This window comes from Felis catus, chromosome B3 (assembly GCF_018350175.1).
Source record: "Felis catus isolate Fca126 chromosome B3, F.catus_Fca126_mat1.0, whole genome shotgun sequence".
Classification (NCBI taxonomy): Eukaryota; Metazoa; Chordata; class Mammalia; order Carnivora; family Felidae; genus Felis; species Felis catus.
This window is the reverse complement of record NC_058373.1, coordinates 118703180-118725586: the sequence shown is the minus strand read 5'-3', so window position 1 is coordinate 118725586 and position 22407 is coordinate 118703180. Positions and strand designations below refer to the sequence as shown.

Here is a 22407-nt window from a genome sequence, read left to right as displayed (position 1 = left end):
ACACAATTTTTTATATATTTCTAAAAAGGTAATAAAGATAAGATTTTGGTGAAGCAATATGGTGACTATCAATCAGTAAAACCTGGCTAAGTTTGTGTAAATCAGTTCAGTGAAATCTGTCATTCAATAAATAATAAATTGGCCCTTTGGAGAACTGAACATTGAGTAAACAGACATTTAGCAAACTGGTCTGCTTCTGCATATGAACAAATCACTCCTCCTCCTAGTTTTTTACTCTGTAAAAGGAGGGGGTTGGCATATTGAGATACCATTTCACACTCATTAGGATGGCTACTATCAAGCAAACAAAAAATAACAAGTGTTGGCAAGGATATGAAAAAATTGGAACCCTTGTGCATTAGTGGTGGGGATGGGATGTAAAATGGTATAGCTGCTATAGATTATTGGTGGTTCCTTCAAAAATTAAAAATATATGATCTAGCAATCCCACTTCTGGGCATATACCCAAAAGGATTGGAAGCAGAGTTTTGAAGAGAGATTTGAACACCCATGTTCACAGCAGCATTATTTACAATTGCCAAAAGGTGGAAACAACCAAAGTGATCACTGATGGAGGAAGAGATAAACAAGACATGGTATATACATTCAATAGAATATCATTCATCCTGAGAAAAGAAAGACATTCTGATAAATGTTACAACATGAATGAACCTTGAGGACGTTATGCTAAGTGAAATAAGTCAGTCACATGAAGACAAATACCATATGATTCCATCTTCATGAGGTACTTATGGTAATCACATTCAGAGAGACAAAAGGTAGAATGGTGGTGCTAGAGCTGAGGGGATGGGACAAAGGAGTTATTGTTCAATGGGTACAGAGGTGCAGTTTTACCAGCTGAAGAGAGTTGTGGAGATGGACAGCAGTGATGGTTGTACAATGATACAATATACTTAATACCATGGAACTGTACTTAAAAATGGTTACCATGGTAAATTTTATGTTATGTGTATTTACCACAATAAAAAATAAAGGAACAAAAATGAGAAGGCTAGACAAGAAGTTCTCTAAGATCCCTTTCAGCTATTAAAGTTTATGATTCTTTGAGGTCAACAAACCATTATGAATATTGAAAACAAAAAAAATAAATAAGTGTCTGTTCTGTAAATAATATTACATTGGAGGTTATAGGAGTGGGAAAGGTTTAAGGGAGTGCTGTAAAACCTCCATTTTGGACCACATAAAATGATGATTATTGTTATTGTTTGCCTTTTGTATAAAGTAATGAATTCAGATATCATAATGTTGCTGGAAGTCTTTAGGGAGATCTGATTCACAAACAGTTAAGAAATGTTTGTAGGCAGTTGATTATAAGCATACAAAAACAAATAGATTTTATATTATAAACAGGAAGTCATTAGAGAGAAATTATTTCATTCATCATAGCAACAAAAACTATAAATTACTTAGGAATACATTTTTATAAGAAGTGTACAGGCCTTACAGGAATTGAAACTATAAAATTCTACTTAAAGTTTAGACATAAAAAATCTGAATAAATCTGCCTGCAAGGGAAGCCTCATTATTATAAAGACCTCAATTTTCTCCAATCAATCTATAAATTCAGTGGAATTATAAGACTTCCAGTCCTATATACTTTGCTTTTTTTTTTTTTCACTTAACAACATACCTTGCAAATTATTCCATCCAGCATGTATAGGTAAGTCCTACCTCATTTTTCCTCTTGATATATTTTATTTATTTATTTATATTTATTTATTTAGCTATTCTACAATTTATATACCCCAAGATTGTTGACGTTTTTTATACAAGCTTTGTTGCAATGAACATACTTAGTCCAACATCTTTGTTCATGTATGTGAGGATGAAAAAGTCCTAGATATAGAATAGTTGGGACAAAGTAAATATACATTGAAGACTGTGATAGCTATTGACAAACTTCTGGTCTCAGCAACAATATTTAAAAGTGCCTGTTCACTATACTTGGGCACTTTAGATAACTACCTGAGCCCAAGTATCTTTATTCTGAAGTGAGGATTTTTTTAAATCTTTGAATGAGGACATTATCTACTTGTGAATTTCAAATGAAACAATGCATGTAAAGAGTCTGTTACATAGCTAATAAATGTTAACAACAGCAATAATAGTAATAATATTCTCCACAATGGATAATTATTAGGAATATTGATAGCGCCTAGAATGCAATAAGAAAAAATAAAGCCAATAGAAAAATGAATAATAACTATGTTTGGTCAATTACCAAAAGAGGAAACGTATAACAAATATATAGGAGGACATTCAAGGTCACAACTAACTGAAGAAAACAGATTAAAACAACACAATACTCCATTTTTGCCTATCATATTGGCAAATATTAAAAATATGGATTGGGGCACCTGGGTGGCTCAGTTGGTTAAGTGTTTGACTTTGGCTCGGGTCATGATCTCGCAGTTTGTGAGTTCGAGCCCTGCGTCAGGCTCTGTGCTGACAGCTCGAAGCCTGGAGCCTGCTTGGGATTCTGTGCCTCTGTCTCTCTCTCTCTCTGTCCCTCCCCCACTCACACGCTGATTCTCTCCCTCTCTCAAAAATAAATAACACACTAAAAAAATCAAAACATATATGGATTAAAGGGGCACCTGAGTGACTTAGTCAGTTGAGCATCCAACTCTTGATTTCAGCTCAGGTCATGATCCTAGGGTTGTGGGATCCAGACCCATGGTGGGCTCTGCGCTGAGCATGGAGCCTACTTGGGATTCTCTCTCTCTTTCTCTCTTTGTCTCACACTCCCCATCTCCCCTACTCTCTCTCTCTCCCCAAAAAAGAAATGTAAAAATATGGATTAAAAAATATGGATAAATGGGTATTGAGGGTGGAGGGAATAATCCTCATCCATATACCATAGATGGAAGTAGAAAGTAGAATTAGCATTGTGAGAGCAATTTGAGGCACCCATCAAAAATTTAAATGCACGCAAATATCCTCACCATTTCTATTTTTAGCAATCTAGCCTCTATCAACATTCAAATAACTATTGAAGGTTATATGTGTGAAGATGTTCATTGCAACATGATTTGTAACAGCAAAAAAAGAGAGAGAGGCACACCTTCTGCAAGAAAATAATCTAAATGCTTAGCAGTATAGGAATAGTTAAATACATTGTTATATAAAAAAGAATGCATTAAATTTGCATGTTTTGACATGAAAGGATATTTATGATATGCTATGGAATGAAAAAGCAGAAAAAATATGGCCTGTATATTATCAGTACAAACATATATAACATATATATACATACATACACATGCACACAGATATCTATAGGTAAAAAGAGGAAAGACTTTCAGTGTATTGCATATATTTATGAATTGCTTGACTTGTTTTTTATAATTAACATATATTACGCTTAGAATTAATAGCTTTTGTAATTAGTAATATATTGAGTCACTCAGTATATTATTTACAGAGTGCCTATTACATATATAAAGCACTAATGTATATGTTCATGAACAAAACTAAGGTACTCATTAGGATTTGTGTGTGTGTATTTGTGTGTGTGTGTGTGTGTGCGTGCGTGTGACATGACAGAAAGAGACAAAGACAGAAAACAAATAAATGAGAATTTCAGATAGTAATAAGAAAGTTGAAAAAAATTATAAGTGGCAAGAGTTTTTGCCCAGAGGGCTACTTTAGATATATGGCAGCTGGAACACTGTTGTGGAAGTGACATCTAAGCTGAAGTGTGAAGGTTAAGAAGGAGTCAGTAACGTGGAAGTCCAAGGTAATAGAGTTTTTAAGGCAAAAGAAATGGGAAGTAGAAAGGTCCTTCAGGTGGGAACAGACTTGGCATGCTCAAGGAGGAGAAAGACCAGTGGCTAGAGATTACCAACTAGGAAGAAGAGTAACATGGAATGACATCTGAAAGGAAGGCAGAGGCCAGATCATATACACAAATGGGCTTGCAATGTATCCCGTCAGTTTTCCTAGGTAGTTTAAAATAGACCCTTTTCCTTCAATTTTACATTCCATGTTTCAGGCAGCTGAACACTGCCTCCTATTTGGCTATTACAGCTGCCTCTGTAATGAGGGGGTGGCTATTTCAGCCTGTGTGGTTTGGGAGGTTACTGTTGAGAAGCACTGCAGTTTCAACCCCACTGGTTCTTGGGAAGCACAAGCTAGGCTTACTGGGGGTGAGGCTGGGAGTGGGGAGAAGGCCAGAGTCATAAAAACATTGGGAATGTTTATAAAATTATTTAACAATATACACTTTTTAAAAAATTATTATCTGTTTGGGAACAAATACAAGAAAAAGACATTAGCTTTGTCATTCCCAAAACTGCCTAATTTTACAATATTGTTTCATCTCAACTTCTCTGCAAGGAAATTCAAATGGCCAAAAAATTCCCTGTCAAAAACTTAAAAAATTTTTAAATGCCCAAGTTTGATAAGGGGAAATGGGAACCTCATACATTACTGGTAGGAATATAAACTGTTAAAACTTTCCAAAGGGTAACTTGGTAATATGCCACAAAAGCCTTAAAAGAAATTCATACCTTTTGACCCAGCAATTCCATTTCAAGGAATTTATCCAAGGAATTATTCATAGATGTGTGCAATAATATAGCTAAAAGGAGATTCATAATAGCATTGATTATAATAACTCCAAACTGGAAATAAATAATGAGTAATAAGTAACTGATTTAAAAAATTATGGTATATCAGTAAAACAGAATATTATGCTATCATAAAAAAAGGGGTATGGTTGAAAATGATTTTAAAAACTTAAGTTACATCCTCTGATCAAAAACCTCCAGTGGCTTTGTAAGCCATTTGGAAAAAAAAATCTAAAATCTTATCATTACCTGTAAGACCCAATGTAGCCTCGTTCCTGGCTCCCTTTCCAAGCTCACTGAGGGCAATTCCCTACCCTCATTCAACTCTTCTGCTCTAATTCAAGCATATGGAGCAGCTTCAGTTTCAGGACATTTGCACTTGTCCCACTTCAGTCCGGAGTACCTGTCCCTTGGTCAGCCCTATAGCTTTCTTCCTCATTTCCTGTCAATCTATGTTCTCGTATATGCCTTGCTTTTCTTCATTGCATTTATCACCACCTGTATTATACAATGTATTACATATGCATTATACAAATATTTTCTAGACTGTCTACCTCTACTGTAATGGAAGTTCTAGGAGAGCAAGGACTTCATTACATATTCTTCTGTATCCCTAATGCCTAGAACAGTGCCTGGCTTAAAGTAGGCATTCAGGAAATATATTTGAATGATTTTGTTAAATGAATGAATGACATGAAAAAATGATTTTTACATATTAAGTAAAAAAAGAGAGCAAAACAATATGTATAGTATGATTTCATTTTCTACATACCCATCAAAGAATAGAAAAAAGACAAGAAAGATATCAATCAAAATGTTAACAATATTTACACTGTCAGTGGCTTATAGGGACTTTTTATAGTTGCTTTTTGATTTTGCAAAGTTTCTGCAATGAACAAATATTACTTGTATATTAAGGGGAAAAGTGCATGCTTTTTTTAAAGAAATAAATAACAACCTACCAGTCCATTTAAGTTCTTTATGTTGTTTCTTCCTAAAGACAATATTCTCAAGTTTTCTGTAGTAGAAAAAAAAAAACAATTTTTGTTTATGAGAATCATATTACAACTGTTGTAAATCTAGTAAAATAAAGTGTTAATAACTTTTATATAATAAATACACTGATCTAATGAGTTAGAAAGGCTGTATTAATAAAGTGGTGATCAAGTAGGAAATAACATTGACCTATAATCTAAGGTAAACACTATAATTTCACATCATGACAATATTAAATTTACAAATGGTTAGCTATTTGGAACACATGGTTTTAAATTGCTGGCAAGTGGGGCGCCTGGGTGGTACAGTCGGTTGAGCATCTGACTTCGGCTTAGGTCATGATCTCTCGATTGGTGAATTCGAACCCTGAATCGGGCTCTGTGCTGACAGCTCAGAGCCTGGAGCCTGCTTCAGATTCTGTGTCTTCCTCTCTCTCTGCCCCTCCCCTGCTCACACTCTGTCTCTTTCTCTCAAAAATAAATAAACATTTAAAAAATTAACATAAACAAACAAACAAATAAATAGCTGGCTAGTATAAATATTATAGGGATAAAATAAGACTAAAGAATATTTTAACTTCATCTTTTTTTAAGTTTATTTATTTATTTTTGAGAGAGAGAGAGAGCACAAGTGGGGGAAGAACAGAGAGAGAGGGAGAGAGAATCCCAAGCAGGTTCCACGCTGTCAGCTTAGAGCCTGATGCAGAGCTCGAACTCATGAACTGTGAAATCATGACCTGAGCCAAAATCAAGAGTCTGACTCAACCGACTGAATCACCTAGGTGACCCAAGAAGCTCTGAACTTAACATTTTTGAAGCATATATATATTTCAAATCTACTATAGTATGAAGACTCACGCTAGAAAATAGGAACATATTTATGCATAGCACACCTCACTCCAAAAAGGATTAAAAGTGAAATCAGGGGTGCCTGGGTGGCTCAGTTGGTTGAGCAACTGTTCATGAGTTCAAGCCCTGCATTGGGCTTTAGGCTGCCAGTCCACAGCCTGCTTCAGATTCTCTGTCCTCCTCTCTCCCTGCCCCTCCCCTGCTCACATGTGTTCTCTCTCTCTCAAAAAATAAAATTTTTTTTTAAAGTGAAATAAAATGAATTAGTATTTTAAAAATCTTTTGCTTGCAATCTTTTAAAAAATTAGGTTGTGATTTGGTTTAAAAATGCTTATTTGTATTTTTTAAAAGGTTGGTTCTATTTATGTATCTATAAGCTATTTCTGGAAGAAAAAAAGAAAGTAGAAACAGTGGTTGCTTTAGGGAACTGAGAGTCTATGGTCAGAGGAAAATTTATTTTCCACTGTACCCTTTTTTGAACTGTTTGCATAAAACCATGTGCATGTATTATTTTTGAAAATTAAAAAAAAAAGATTCTAGCAAAGCACAGGAAACCTCATTTCTGTTCTAAAAAAACTGCTGATTACTTATTTATAAGTTATACATTTAGTTTTCACAACTTAACCTTCTATAACTATGTTATCCAATATGGTAGTTACTACCCATGTGTGGCTATTTAATTTAAATTAATTAAAATTAAATACAATTTAAAGTTCAGTTTCTCAATCAAACTAGCCACATTTCAGGAGCTTAATAGCTGTATGTGGCTGGTGGCAACTCTATTGGGACAGTGCAGATAGCTCTATTGGACTGTACTGTTCTATGACATCCATAATTCAATGGTTAAGAACAAAAATTCAATTAACTGAGTTCCAATCCCAACTCTCTAAGGAAGCAACCAAACTTCTTTGAATCACAGTTTCATTATACGTAAAATGAGGAAATATAATATCTGACTTGTAAGAATATCAAGATTAAATGAGATTATCTAAAATATTCAACATAATGCTTAATCCATGTATGTACACAATAAATGTGTGTGTGTGTGTGTGTGTGAGAGAGAGAGAGAGAAAGAGAGAGAGAGAGAGAGAGAGATCAGACATATATGGCTATATAAACTTTGTTTTAATTTATTTAATTTAATTATTTTATTTTTTTAAACAATGGAATTTTTGTAATGTTTACTTATTTTTAGAGAGAGAGAGTGCGCGCACGTGGGCAAGCAGGGGTGGGGCAGGGATACAGGAGAGGGGCAGAGATAGAGGGAGAGAGAGAATCCCAAGCAGGCTCTGGGCTGTCAGCACAGAGCCCAACACAGGGCTCAAACCCACAAACCGCAAGACCATGACCTGAACCAAAATCAAGAGTTGGACGCTCAACTGACAGAGCTACCCAGGCACCCCTAATGAATGATTTCAAATTCTGTTATGAGAAACACTTAACTTTCAGGACAAAGTATTTTACGAGTGATCTAATTCATGCAAAATGTTTTAACTGTTGAAACAAGTCCCCTGGTTATGGACTGAATTGTGTCCCCCGACTCCAAAATTCATATGTTGTAGTCCTAACACTCAGTTCCTTAGAATGTGACTGTATTTAGGGGCGCCTGGGTGGCTCAGTCGGTTGAGCGTCTGACTTCGGCTCAGGTCATGATCTCATGGTCTGTGAGTTCGAGCCCCGCGTCGGGCTCTGTGCTGACAGCTCAGAGCCTGGAGCCTGCTTCGGATTCTGTGTCTCCCTCTCTCTCTTCCCCTCCCCTGCTCGTGCTCTGTCTCTCTCTGTCTCAAAAATAAAAAAACCATTAAAAAATATTTTTTAAAAAGAATGTGACTGTATTTAAAGATAGGGAATTTAAAGAGTGAATTAAAGTAAATGTGATCATTTTAGGTAAAATTCAATGACTGGTACCCTGGGGCATCTGAATGGCTCAGCCAGTTAAGCATCCAACTCAATTTCGGCTCAGGTCATGATCTCACGGTTGGTGGGTTTGCTTGGGATTCCCTCTCTCCTTCTCTCTCTACCCCTACCTCATTCTCTCTCTCTCTCTCTCTCTCTCTCTCTCTCTCTCTCTCTCAAAATAAATAAATAAACTTAAAAAAAAAAGTGCAATATGACTCCTGCCCGTATAAGAATTATAGGAACAGATTAGGACACAGACAGAAACAGAGAAAAGACCATTAAAGACCAAAGGAGGGACACCTGGATGGCTCAGTTGGTTAAGTGTCTGACTTCAGCTCAGGTCATGATCTCACTGCTTGAGTTCAAGCCCCCCATCGGGCTCTGTGCTGACAGCTCAGAGCCTGGAGCCTGCTTCCAATTCTGTGTCTCCCTCTCTCTCTGCCCCTCTCCCACTCACGCTCTGTCTCTTTCTCTCAAAAATAAATAAATGTTAAAAAAAATTATAAAGAGGGGAGCCTGGGTGGCTCATTCAGTTAAGTGTCCGACTTCAGCTCAGGTCATGATCTCACAGTTTGTGAGTTCGAGCCCCACTTTGGGCTCTGTGCTGACAGCTCAGAGCCTGGAGCCTGCTTTGGATTCTGTCTCCTTCTCTCTCTGCCCCTCCCCACTTGTGCTTTGTCTCTCAAAAATAAATAAATGTAAAAAAAATTTTTTTTAACTATAAAAAAAAATTAGAAAAAACAAAAGACCAGAGGAAAAGACGGCCATCCACGAGCCAAGGAGAGAAGAACTCAACCCTCCAAAACCTTGATCTTGGACTTCTCACCTCTACAGCTGTAAGAAAATAAATTTCTGTTGCTTAAGTCATCTAGTCTGTGGAATTTGTTACGACAGCCCTAGCAAATTCATACACCCCATATAACAATATATGTGTGAAAATTAAAGATTTAAGAAAATCATATAATCAATTATTCTTTAAAGCTTCTTGATATGGAAAGATTGCCATTTTACTTTGTCTATTCCATGCCGATTGAAAAGCTTATTCAAACAGTTATTCATTCAACACATAACTATTGAGCATCTACAATACACCAGGAACAGCTATAATCACTTGCAGTGATTAAAATATACTATATGATAATACAATAGTGAATAATATAGATAAAAATTCCTGCTGTCACTGAGCTAACAATTTGCCAGATAATAAACTAAATAAGATACTGGGGCACCTATGTGGCTCATTCGGTTAAGTGTCCCAAGTCTTGATTTCAGCTCAGGTCACGATCTCATGGTTTGTGAGTTCAAGCTCTGCATTGGGCTCTGCGCTGACAGTGTGGGTCCTGCTTAGGATTCTCTCTCTCTCTCTCTCTCTCTCTCTCTCTCTCTCTCTCTCTCCCTCTCTCTCTGTCCCTTCCTGACTCTCTATCTTCTCTGAAAATAAATTTTAAAAACTTAAAAAAGAAAGAAAGAAAGATAATAGGTCTTGCATAGGATGTGTGAGAAAGGAGTTAAGAAATTACCAGGGAGTTTGTCCTAAGCAACAGGAAGAATGGAGTTGTTGCTATCTGAGAAAGACACATAGGAAGTTGGTTTAGCTGGGGCTGGGGAAGGATATCAGTACTCAGTTTCGGAAATGTTAAGTGTGTGGTGTCTAGTAGACATCCAATGGAAATACCAGGCAACCGACTGTGCAAATCCGGAGTTCAGAGGAGATGCCTGGGTTAGGGATACAAATGTGGGAACCATCAGCATATAGATGATAAAGCCATGACCTAGATGAGATAATCCAGGGAATAGGTGAAGACAGAACAGAGAAGAGATCCAAGAACTGAGGCCTAGAGCACTCTAATACCTAAAAGTGGGAGACACGAGACTGGGAAGGAGCAGCCAGAAAGACAGGAAGATCAGGAGGGCACAGTGTCCTAGAAGCCAAACATTGAAATTACTTCGAAGAGGAACTAAATCATTCATGTCAAAATATGCTGCTAGGTCAACTAAGATGAAGACTGAGAAACAACCTCAGAAACTGAATATAACAAATATAAAATATATGTAGCTCTTCCAAAGATAGTATCTAAGTTAATACATAAAACTTTTTTTTTTTAAACACCTTTTAAAAAAAAATACGAAAATGGTGATGGAAAGCTAAAAAGATCTTATTGATTACTGTATAGGGACATAAATTATGATATCAAAGTTAATAAATTAAATGTTCTGACATAACACAATGATATATTTTTCAGAAGTAGAAGGTGGTACAGAAGTAGAGCACCACTAGAAGGAAAACACTGTTTTTTTTCTTCATACAAGAAGGGTCCTGGTGAAAATCAAAACAGTGTTCGAAAGTTCTGTGTTTATTTAGTAAACTGAAGGAGAAAAGTATAAGTTTTTACCAAAGATACAAGGCAACAAAATTTATGTTCTAATATTTGGTATGAGATTATTAATATTCATATTGTACAACCTTTTAGTCACAGTTTTCAACATAGTCCAGGTATGCAGTTTTCTAGCCACAGTTTTGCTACAATAAACGTAAATTGCCATTAGGGTTATTCTGCCTTATAAACCCCCTGTTAAATAGGAATCCCTTTTTATTCCGGATCCTGTCATCACAGTTTAACAAGTGAGACTATAGTGCTCATGAAAGGGAAGGGGTGAGAGACAGGCTACAGTCATATATTCAATCCTTCATAGGGATCAGCAGTGTCTTTTTGCTTTATAGTCACAGATGATGTGTATTCCCCAGTGACCGGCTATAGACTATGGAAGTACTATTTGTTGTAAGCACAACTAAAATGAGGTGAATCAAGTATAGCAAATGTATGGTACAAATGCTTATACTGTCTCAATCCCTGTCTACATCAGACATCAGTAACTGATCAAGCTATTCTTTCTACTGAATTTTTGGTACTCTTATTAATTAATTAAATTTTTCTGAGAGTCACTACCAGTTGACCAAAGTTAGATTATAAGTTAAAGGCTATTGCCAGCCCTGTACAGAGGTTATGTATTTTCACTATTGTCAGAGTCATGTTTTTAATGAAAAGCATGTTATCTGTATTGATAAATAATACATCATCAGGGTGCTTGGGTGGCTCAGTTGGTTAGGCATCCGACACTTGATTTCAGTTTATTTATTTGAGAGAGAGAGAGAAAGAGAGCAGGAGAGGAGCAGAGAGAGAAGCAGAGAAAGAGAGAATCCTAAGCAGGCTCTTCACTGCCAGCGAGGAGCCCTCTGCAGGGCTAGAACCCACAAACCATGAGATCATGACCTGACCTGAAACCAAGAGTTGGACGCTTAACCGACTAAGCCACCTGGTTCCCCCCAACTCTTGATTTCAGCTCAGGTCATATCTCAGTGTTTGTGAGATAGAGGCCCGTGTCAGGCATGCTGTCAGCATGGAGCCTGCTTGGGATTCTCTCTCTCTCTCTCTCTCTCTCTCTCTCTCTCTCTCTGAAAATAAACTTTAAAAAAAATCATCAATTTAATCTCATTAAAGCAAGTTATTTCAATTATAGACAAAGTATCTGTATAATTGTTGAATAACACAGGAGTTAGGAATGCCAACCCCCAGGCAGTTGAAAATCTAAGTATAAATTTTTCCTCTCCCAAAACTTAATGACTAATAGTCTGCTATTGAGCAGAAGCCTTGGTCAACAGTCCATTAATGCACATTTTGTATGTTATATGTATTATATATTATATTCTTACAATAAACCTAGAGAAAAGAAAATATTAAGAAAATCATGAAAGAGGGGCGCCTGGGTGGCTCAGTTGGTTAAGCATCCAACTTTGGCTCAGGTCATGATCTCACAGTCTGTGAGTTCAGCCCCACATTGGGCTCTGTGCTGACAGCTCAGAGCCTGGAGCCTGTTTCAGATTCTGTGACTCCCTCTTTCTCTCTCCTCCCCCACTCATGCTCTGTCTCTCTCTTCTCAAAAATAAAAAAAAAAAGTTTAAAAAAAAGAAAATCATAAAAGAAAGAAAATACATTCAAGAATGAAAGGAAAATAAATTTACAGTGCTGTAAAAAAAAAATCAGCATGTAAATAGACCCACACAGTTCAAACCCATGTTGTTCAAGGGTTAATGGTAAAGTGAAACATCTCAAATTGTTTAATGAGTCAGTGAAAAACAAATATACTGAGTCATCTTATGCACAGCTCTAATAGTAAATGCTTCTTCTCCAGGACTACATAAATACTGAATGCCAACTTTGGGTAAGGTCCTGGGAGGAGGATGGAGATTTGGAAGATAAGATAGTAAGATGTGATGTTTACACTCAAGGAGCTCATTATCTGAAGAGACAGAACATATTCCTCACTAACCATAATAATAGCTAATATTTCTTGAGCACTTATATGTACCAGGCACTATTCAAAACACTTTATATATACTAACTCATTTAATCTTCACAATAACTATACGAAGTGGGTATTTATTATTATAATCCAAGACAGTTATTAATATTCCTAAAGAAAGAGTAATAATGGAGGTGCCTGGGTGGCACTATGAGCACAGAGCCCACATGGAATTCTCTCCCTTTCTCTCTGCCCCTCCTCTGTGCTTTTCCTTGGTCTCTCAAAAATAAATAAATAAACATTAAAAAAAGAGAATAATTATGACAATCACTAGAGAAGTCTTTAGAGGGAGAAATGACATTTAAACTTGACATTCTTAATCTTAATTTTGTTTTTTGCAGGATTTTCATGTTGAGGAAGGGGCTATTCTCAAAGGAAAAAAGCATTGCATTAACAAATGCACAAAGTCATAAAAAAGAATGATGTATTCAGGTGTGAATAGGGTGGCACAGATTTTAGATGACTTTGAATGCAACATTAAGGCATTTGGTCTTTACTAGGCAAAGGGGAAACATTAAAGGTCTCTGATCTGGAGGAATGATAATGAAAATAATATAAAAAAACATTTTTTTTAACATTTTATTTTTTGAGAGACAGAGAGAGAGACAGTGTAACCAGGGGAGGGGCAGAGAGAAAGAGAGGGAGACACAGAATCCAAAGCAGGCTCCAGGATCTGAGCTGTCAGCACAGAGCCCCATGCAAGGCTTGAGCCCACGGACATGAGTCAGATGTTCAACCAACTGAGTCACCCAGGCGCCCCAAGAATAATATTTTTAGAAAGAAAACCCTGCTATCAATGTTGAATGTCAACTGGGCGAAAGGAGACAAAAAGATCAATTAGGAGGCTATCACAAAAGTCATAAGGCAGTGTTTTTCTCTTTCTTTTCTTTTCTTTCTTCCTTCCTTCCTACCTTCCTTCCTGTCTTTCTTTTTCTTTCTTTCTTTCTTTCTTTCTTTCTTTCTTTCTTTCTTTCTTTCTTTCTTTCTTTCTTTCAAGAAAGAGAGCACATAAGCAGGGGAGAGAGGCAGAGGGAAAGAGAGACAGAATCTTAAGCAGGCTCCATGCCCAGCATGGAGCCCAACTTGGGGCTGGATCTCACAACCCTGAGATCATGACCTGATCCAAAGTCAAGAGTCAGATGCTTAGGGGCGCCTGGGTGGCTCAGGTGGTTAGGTGTCCAACTTCGGCTCTCGTGGTTCATGGGTTCCAGTCCTACATCAGGCTCTCTGCTGTCGGCACAGAGCCTGCTTTGGATCCTCTGTTGCCCTTTCTCTCTGCCCCTCCTCAACTTGCACTCTCTCTCTCTCTCTCAAAAATAAACAAACATTAAAAAAAAAAAAAAGTTGGATGCTTAACCAACTGAACCACCCAGGCACCCCATGGCAGTGTTTCTCAAACTATGGGTGATATGAAATCAGCTTAATGGGTTGTGACAAGCATTTTTAAAAAATGAAATCTTTAAAAAACTTATACTGGAGAGTGCCTGGGGGGGCTCAGTTGGTTGAGCATCTGACTTCTCGTGGCTCTTGGGTTTGAACCCCGTGTTGGGCTCTGTGCTAACAGCTCAGAGCCTGAAGCCCGCTTTGGATTCTGTGTCTCCCTCTCTCTCTCTGCCTCTTCATCACTCATGCTCTCTCTCTCCTTCAAAAATAAACAAACATTAAAAATAATTTAAAAACTTACACTGGAACCTATGCTATAAGGGTAAATATTGTTTTACAAACCTATTCCACTTCACATGTGTATGTATGTATTTGATAGTATATTCATATGAATATATGTACTGAGTCATGAATTCAAGTGTATTCCTTACTATGGAAAAGTGGTAAAAAAAAAAAAATGTTTGAAAATACAAGGGGGAGATGATGTGGGTCTTAAATAAAACCATAGCTTCCGGAAATGGAAAAGCAACAAATTATTTAAGAGCTCTCTCAAAGAGTAAACAGGACTCAGTGATGAACTCAGATGTCTTAAGGGAAGTAAAGGAGGAGCATGGTAGGTTAAGTAATTCCCCACCAAAAGATATCTAGATCCTAATCCCCAGAACCTGTGAATGTTACCTTAATATGGGGGGGGGGTGCGGGGAGTACTTTGTAGATGTCATCAAGTTAGGGATCTTAGGGAGAATAGCCTTGATTATCCAGGTGTTCCCTAAATGTAATCACACATATCTTCTTAAGAAGGAGGCAGAGAGTGGTGCCTGGGTGGCTCAGTCAGTTGAGCATCCATCTTTGGCTCAGGTCATGATCTTGCAGTTCATGAGTTTCTGCCCCACATTGGGCTTGCTGCTCTCAGTGCATAGCCTGATTTGGATCTTTTGCACCACCCCCCTGACCCTCCCCTGCTCATGCTCTCTCTCAAAAGTAAATTTAAAAATATTAATAATAAAAAAAGAAGGAGGCAGAGAAATAAATATGTGACACAGATGAAAGAGGAGAAGTCAACATGACCACAGACGCAGAGATTAGAGTGATGTCCTCACAAGCCAAGGAACGTGGCAGCCATCAGAATCTAAAAGAAACAAGGAATAGATTCTCCCCTAAAGCCTTCAGGCAGTGTGGCTTGGTCAAAACCTTGATTTTGGCCCACTAAAACCAATTTCAGACTTCTGGCCTCCAGAACTGTTTTTGTTCTTGCTGTTGTTTTTCAGAACTATTGTTTTAAACCACCAAGTTTCACCAAACATAGGAAATTAGCAGGAGTCAGAAGCCTTGGCAACTGGGATGGTGGCAACATCATTAACACAGATAAGGAACACAAGAAAAATGATGGTGAGGAATTAAAATTTAAATATAACAAGTATTGGGGCACCTGAGAGGCTAAGTCAGTTAAGACTTGGACTTTTTTTCTTTTGTTTATTTTTGAGAGAGAGACAGAGAATGAGCAGGGGAGGGACAGAGAGAGAGAGAGAGGGAGACACAGAATCCGAAGCAGGCTCCAGGCTCAGAGTTGTCAGCACAGAGCCCGACGTGGGACACAAATTCACAAACCATGAGATCATGACCTGAGCCAAAGTCAGACACTTAATCGACTAAGCTGCCCAGGCGCCCCAAGCCTCTTACTCTTGGTCCGACTCAGCTCAGGTCATGATCTCACAGTTCATGGGTTCAAGCCCCATGTCTGGCTCTCTGCTAATGGTACAGGACCTGCTTGGGAATCTCTCTCTTCTTCTCTCTCTGCCCCTTACTCACTCTCTCTCTCTCCAAAATAAATAAATAAACTTAAAAATAAATAAATAAAAAGTTCCAGAATACCACCTGGAATTCTTAAAAATAAAGTAAGAAAGAAAGAAAGAAAGAAAGAAAGAAAGAAAGAAAGAAAGAAAGAAAGACAGGCAGAAAGAAAGAAAGAAAGAAAGAAAGAAAGAAAGAAAGAAAGAAAGAAAGAAAGAAAGACAAATTTGAACAAAATACATATAATAAAAAAATCTCATTTTTCTATTTAATTCTAACTCTATAAAAGCTTTAAAACATCTTTAAAATGTTTAGGTCTTTTGTTCTCTCGGATTTTCTTTGGATAACCAAATTTAAGACACATGGTTTATATATTTTCTGTCATCTGACAATTACTGTGGTTAAAACAGGTGCTAGCTTCTGGGATTACATAGTGTCTCTAGAATGTTTATTCCAATAATGAGAAAACCCAAGAACCATCTGTTACTGTGGATCACTTACTTAAGCCATTGAGGTTGGCAATTTTTTCAATGCAGTTTGTAGACAGTGAAAGCTTCCTTGAAAAGAACAAAGGAAAACTTGAATTAATATGAAACAATTTTAAATGATGTATCAGAAAAATAAATAAATGGTTTATCAGAAATTATTCCTCAAGTGCCCATAGAAGATAATATTTAAGTCATATTTTCTTTTTATACTAAATCTTTTTCCCCCTCAGACATGGCCTGTATTCTTTCATTTTGAAATCCTCATCCTTTTTTTCTGATCACAAAGTTAATACATATTCATTGCAGAAAATTAAAAAAAAACTTTTTGAAGGTAATTCAGTATTACTTATTAATTTTTTAAATGCATGTGTTCTTTGACCTAGTAATTCATTTCTAAGAATAAATCCTACTGAAATACTAATACAATGCCAAAAGATATATAAGCTAGATTATTTATTATATTATTGTAATAGCAAAAAATAGGGAAAAATCTCTAAACATCTAGCAACTGAGGGATAGATAATGAAAAACTATACTGTCACTAAAACAAATGAAATTAGGCTCCAGATGCCAGCTTGGGAAGACATCTATGATATGTGGTCAAGTTAAAAAACCATCTAGCAGAACAAAACATTTTATGTGATCCCTTTTGATAAAAAGCAGAACTATATTATATGCATGGGCGAAGATATTTATCTGCTCATGTGTTAAATCATTCAGAAATGTATACTGAAGAAGTCATAATGTAATGCTAACCATTCCACAGATATCCCCAGAGATAACTACTTTTAATGGTTTGTATACATTTGTCTAGGTTTTTTCTACTCATAATTTAACTATATAAAAATTTTAAAGGGAGCATAACTACACATTCTTAGTCTTCCTTTCTTGACAAAAGTTTTAATATTTCAGTACATTTCATGCAAAAAATGTAATAAAAGCTAATTTTATTGAACACAATGTGTGCCCAGTATTCGTCTAAATATTTGTTACATAAACCGGTTTTGTTTGTTTTAACCATCACAACAATCCTGTGAAATAAGTATTATTATTATTATCTGCATTTTACAAGTGAGGAAACTGAGGTACAAAGATGTTAAGCAATTTGCCTAATATTACACAGCCATAAAGGGGCAGAGCCAAATTTAAAACTCTCCAAAAACTGACTCTAGAACATGTGATCTTATCCTTTATGATTTGACTTGAAAAAGAATTACTCATTTTTTTACAAAAGCAATTACTGTAGTGTAAATTATTGATCAAATCTGTATATTTTCTAGCCATCCCCAATTCCTGACAACTCCCAGTGAAAAATGGAGTGCCTTAAATCTGGGAATATGACTGGGATGAATTCTTTAATTGTTGTTTAGGCAACCTGCCCAAAGAGATTGTCAGCCAAAGTATGAACAGGCTGACTCCTTCCAAGCAGTTCCAAGATAATTTGGTACCAGGTACAAAACCTTCTCAAACATTTGCCTTTGAGATGGCTTTACGATAAAAAGATATTTGACCACTTTGAAACAGTGCTCTTTGGAATCATGCTTTTAAAGTCAAAAAAAAATCTAGGGTGGATTTTCATATAATACACAGTGCTCTTATCATAAAGGATAAGTTGCATACAATAACTAAATATGTTTGCTTCTCCCTTTCATTCCAAAGACAGATATTAATCTAATGCATGGGTTCACAAATATGCATAGAAGAGTCACTCAAGCTGCTTATTATAGATTCCTAGGTTTCATCAGTAGATACTCTATTTCTGTATATTTGGTGTGGGGCTTACCTCCTGCATTAGGAAATTCTTATGTAGGTAGTTAGTGCGCTACATTTAGAAAAACACAGACTTAAGAAATCAGGAAGAATCCAAAGTGATTCTATAACAATCTACAGCTCCAACAAGACACTGCAGCCTGAGAGCATGGTCACAAGGTGTCATGGTATAATTGCCTCAAATTATCCACAGAACCTTGCTAAAAAAGTATGTAGAGTATTGAGAAAATAACTTAAGAGGAATTAATGTAGGGGTGCCTAGGTGGCTTAGTCAGTTAAGCATCTAACTCTTGATTTCAGCTCAGGTCATGATCTCCTGGTTTGAGCACAACATCAGGCTCTGCACTGACAGCACAACACAGAGTCTGCTTAGGATTCTCCCCTACTCTTTCCCTACCCATGCTGTCTCAAAATAAATAAATTAATTAAAAAAAAAGAGGAATTAATATAGATCTGATACTTAAATTCATGGGAAAATAGGATTATAAAATAATAAGTATAATTTGATCCCAATAAGGAAAGAAAAATTAGAAGGCTCTGTATCAACATGTTAACACTGATTCTCAAAACATGGTGCAATTTTGGTTGATATTAATTCATTTCCTTTGTGCTTTTTATATTTTCTAGATGTTTTAACAATGTATTTTTTTTATTTTATTATTTTTTTTTAATTTTTTTTTCAACGTTTATTTATTTTTGGGACAGAGAGAGACAGAGCATGAACGGGGGAGGGGCAGAGAGAGAGGGAGACACAGAATTGGAAACAGGCCCCAGGCTCCGAGCCATCAGCCCAGAGCCTGACGCAGGGCTTGAACTCACGGACCGCGAGATCGTGACCTGGCTGAAGTCGGACGCTTAACCGACTGCGCCACCCAGGCGCCCCAACAATGTATTTTTACAATTGAAAAAATTTAAAGCAGTATCTGTTAGGCCTCTAGTCTGTATAGTACTGACTGGCTAATTTTACAAGAGAAATACTAGCTTTTATAATAAAGTCTTATTGTATTACTTAGTTATTTAGTTTCTCCCAAGAGACAAGAAAAATTCTATTTTCCAGGCACATTATAAAAATTTTACTGAAAAAAAAGTACTATATTGGGGCACCTAGGTGGCTCAGTCAGTTGAGCATCCAACTTCGGCTTAGGTCATGATCTCACAGTTTGTGAGTCTGAGCACCACATCGGGCTTGCTGTTGTCAGAGCAGAGCCTGTTTTGGATCCTCTGTCCCCCTCACTCACTGCCCCTCCCCTGCTGGCACTTTCTATCTGAAAAATAAATAAACATAAAAAAAAAGTACTATATCGTTCAGGGTTACTTTATTACTAGTCCCCCATAAACCAATAATCTTTTATGTTTGGCTTTGCCAAAGGGAGAATTATATTAACCAAACCAACAAACAAAAAGAAACAAAGATCACAGAAAACAAACACTTTTTTTCTAGTTTATGTATGTTAAAAAGGAAGGGGAAAAAAGACAAGAGAACTTACTCGCAATTAGCAAGTGTGGACAGAGATGCATCCATCTTCTCTATAGGGGGAATCTGAGCATAAAGCTTTATCTCTTTGGCTTCAGATGGCTTCTGACTGGTTTTCTCTTCCTATGATAAAAATTAATTTGGAAGAAAGTGATCCCTGATTATAATACAGAACTAAAGTCCAGAATTTTGCAAGGCTTTTCAATGTTTATTTCAAAACAATTATCAGAATTTTGTAATCTGTGCATTCTTTACAGTTCACTTAATGAGATTTACTAACTAACCCTGATCACCAGGCTTTTACATGGCTCGTTCAGATAATTGTTAGGTTCCAACTGAATGAAAGGAGGAGGAAAGAAAATAACTTTTATTTCTGTAATATTTAAAATTCTTTAGGAGTCTATCAATGAACAAAAACAAAACACGACATTTTCTTGGGAAGAATTCCTTGTGGCTAATCACCCTTTTCTTAAATATCAGATTTAGATCTGGAAGATTCAACTATTTTGCATCTCTTCTTGCAAATCTTTTACTATACATGGTTCAGTCTGAGAGAACCCCAGATACCAAGAATTTTGGAAGATACCATCTTTACAACACAGCTGAGGTCAAAGCTGTTTGCTCTATAATAATTTACTACTAAATTCTACCTTAGAGGAGCTCCTGGGTGGCTCAGTAGGTTGAGTAACCGACTCTGGATTTCAGTTCAGGTCATGATCTCCCGATTCATAAGGAGTTGGGCTCTGTGATGACAAGCTTGGAGCCTGCTTGGGATTCTCTCTCCCTCTCTCTCTGCCCCTCCCCAACTCACAAGTGCACATGTACTCTCTCTCTCTCTCAAAATAAATAATTTTTTTTTTAATTTTTAGAAAATTTATTTTGAGAGAGAGCGAGCGCGCGCGCGCAAGTGGGGGAGGGGCAGAGAGAGGCAGACAGAGGATCTGAAGCAGGCTCTGTGCTGACAGCAGAGAGCATGATGCAGGGCTTGAACTCACAAACCATGAGATCATGACATGAGTCACCCAGGCACCCCCTAAATAAACTTAAAAAAAAGCTTTAAAATAAATTCTACCATAAAGTTTAATTTCAGTACTATGTACACAATTTAAAATTTAATTATCAATATATACTGCATCATAATATTTTCTAAATACCTCAATACTTAAAGTCAGTTCTCTCCAACAAAACAGGAAGCTCCTAAGGTACAGGGACCATTTCCTTTGCTTTCCTATGTTTTCTATAACATAGTCCAATATAAGACACATAGAGGCTTATTTTTAAAAGTCAAATAATAAGATATCAATACTAGAAAATATACGATCAGTTGAAAAAAAAGATCTAATACACATTCACTTGGTACTTATTTTTGTGCCATACATTTGTAGGTTAGGGGAGCAGAAACACATACCTAATAGACCCTCAATAAATGTTAGATTAGTCAGTGAAAGAGTGAGCTTAATGTCTTCAAATAATCTTAAAGTCAAAGATTTATGGCCACAATATGATCTAGAAATAGAACTGACGACCCAAACCAAAAAAGCAATTACTTATTATCATAAGTAAATAAAGTCCTAAAATCTGATTCAAAGAAAATCTAATCTAATAACAAGCCTATTCCATATGCACTTTTTTCTTTAACAAAACAGATTTGGGGCACCTGGGTGGCTCAGTTGGTTAGGTGTCCAACTCTTGATATCAGTTCAGGGTCATGAGTTTAAGCCCTGCATTGGGCTCCATGCTGGACACAGAGCCTTCTTAAAATAACAAAAAACAAACAAACAAAACTCCAGATTTTTCATTAACCAAACAGAAATGAATTATTTAATCAATCAATTAATTAATTTAAATGTTTATTTATTTATTTTGAGAGAGAGCGAGAGCATGCAAGCAAGCATGGGGAAGGGTCAATGAGAGAAGAAGAAACAGACTCCCACGCAGTCTCCAAGCTTGTCATCACAGAGCCCGATACAGGGCTCGAACTCATAAACTGTGAGATCATGACCTGAGCTGAAATTGAGAGTTGGATGTTTAACCGGTTGAGCCACCCAGGCACCACCAGAAATTTGGTTTTTAAAGGCAGAGTACAAAGAAGTTTATAAGCACTAAAACAAGAATTCAAAAATTTTTTATTCTATCCACCCTATTTTCCCTAGACACCATCTCCTGAAAGACTTTTTATTCAAAGCCTAGCTACAAAAGCAAAAGATGCATTGTTATACAAAAAACTATTGATAACATTGACAAAAAAGTTATCACAGGGCATAGAAATTGAGGAGCCATCTCTATACTCTGTGGAAAGTATATCTATAATGCTGAATTACTACTGTTCAAACATCTATAATGTTGAATTACAACTGTTCAACATTCTTTATAGAATGTTATATTCAAAATATTTATAGTTTATATTTAATGCATGTTTTTTACAATGCAGTTTCCTTTCTAATGTTAGTATCTGCTTTAGTATGTTTTCCAGCTTCATTGACATGTAACATTGTATAAGTCTAAGGTGATGATTTGATACATGCATATATTGCAAAATGATTAACACAATAAGATTAGCTAACTCATCTATCACCTCACATAATTTTTTTTTACTGCTGAGAACATTTAAGATCTACTCTCTTAGCAACTTTCAAGTATATAATACAATATTATTAACTATAGTCACCATGCTGTATATCAGATGCCTAGAACTTGTCTTATAACTAGAAGTTGTACCCTTTAACCAACATCTCCCCAAGTCCCCCACATGCCAATCCCCAGCAATCAACATTCTATTTTTTGTTTCTGTGCGTTCAGCTTTT

The 22407-nt window shown here is 36.5% G+C and overlaps 1 protein-coding gene across 1 annotated transcript in view; it reads right to left on the bottom strand.

The window, feature by feature from the left end:
* DNAL1 (dynein axonemal light chain 1) overlaps positions 1 to 22407 on the bottom strand; it is a 47344-nt gene that overhangs the window by 12262 nt on the left and 12675 nt on the right. The window contains exons 3-5 of the mRNA XM_003987810.6: positions 19617 to 19726; positions 16373 to 16428; positions 5555 to 5610 (exon numbers count right to left, since the gene is read on the bottom strand). Coding sequence (XP_003987859.1) covers positions 5555 to 5610; positions 16373 to 16428; positions 19617 to 19726 — 222 coding nt within the window. The remainder of the gene's footprint in view (positions 1 to 5554; positions 5611 to 16372; positions 16429 to 19616; positions 19727 to 22407) is intronic.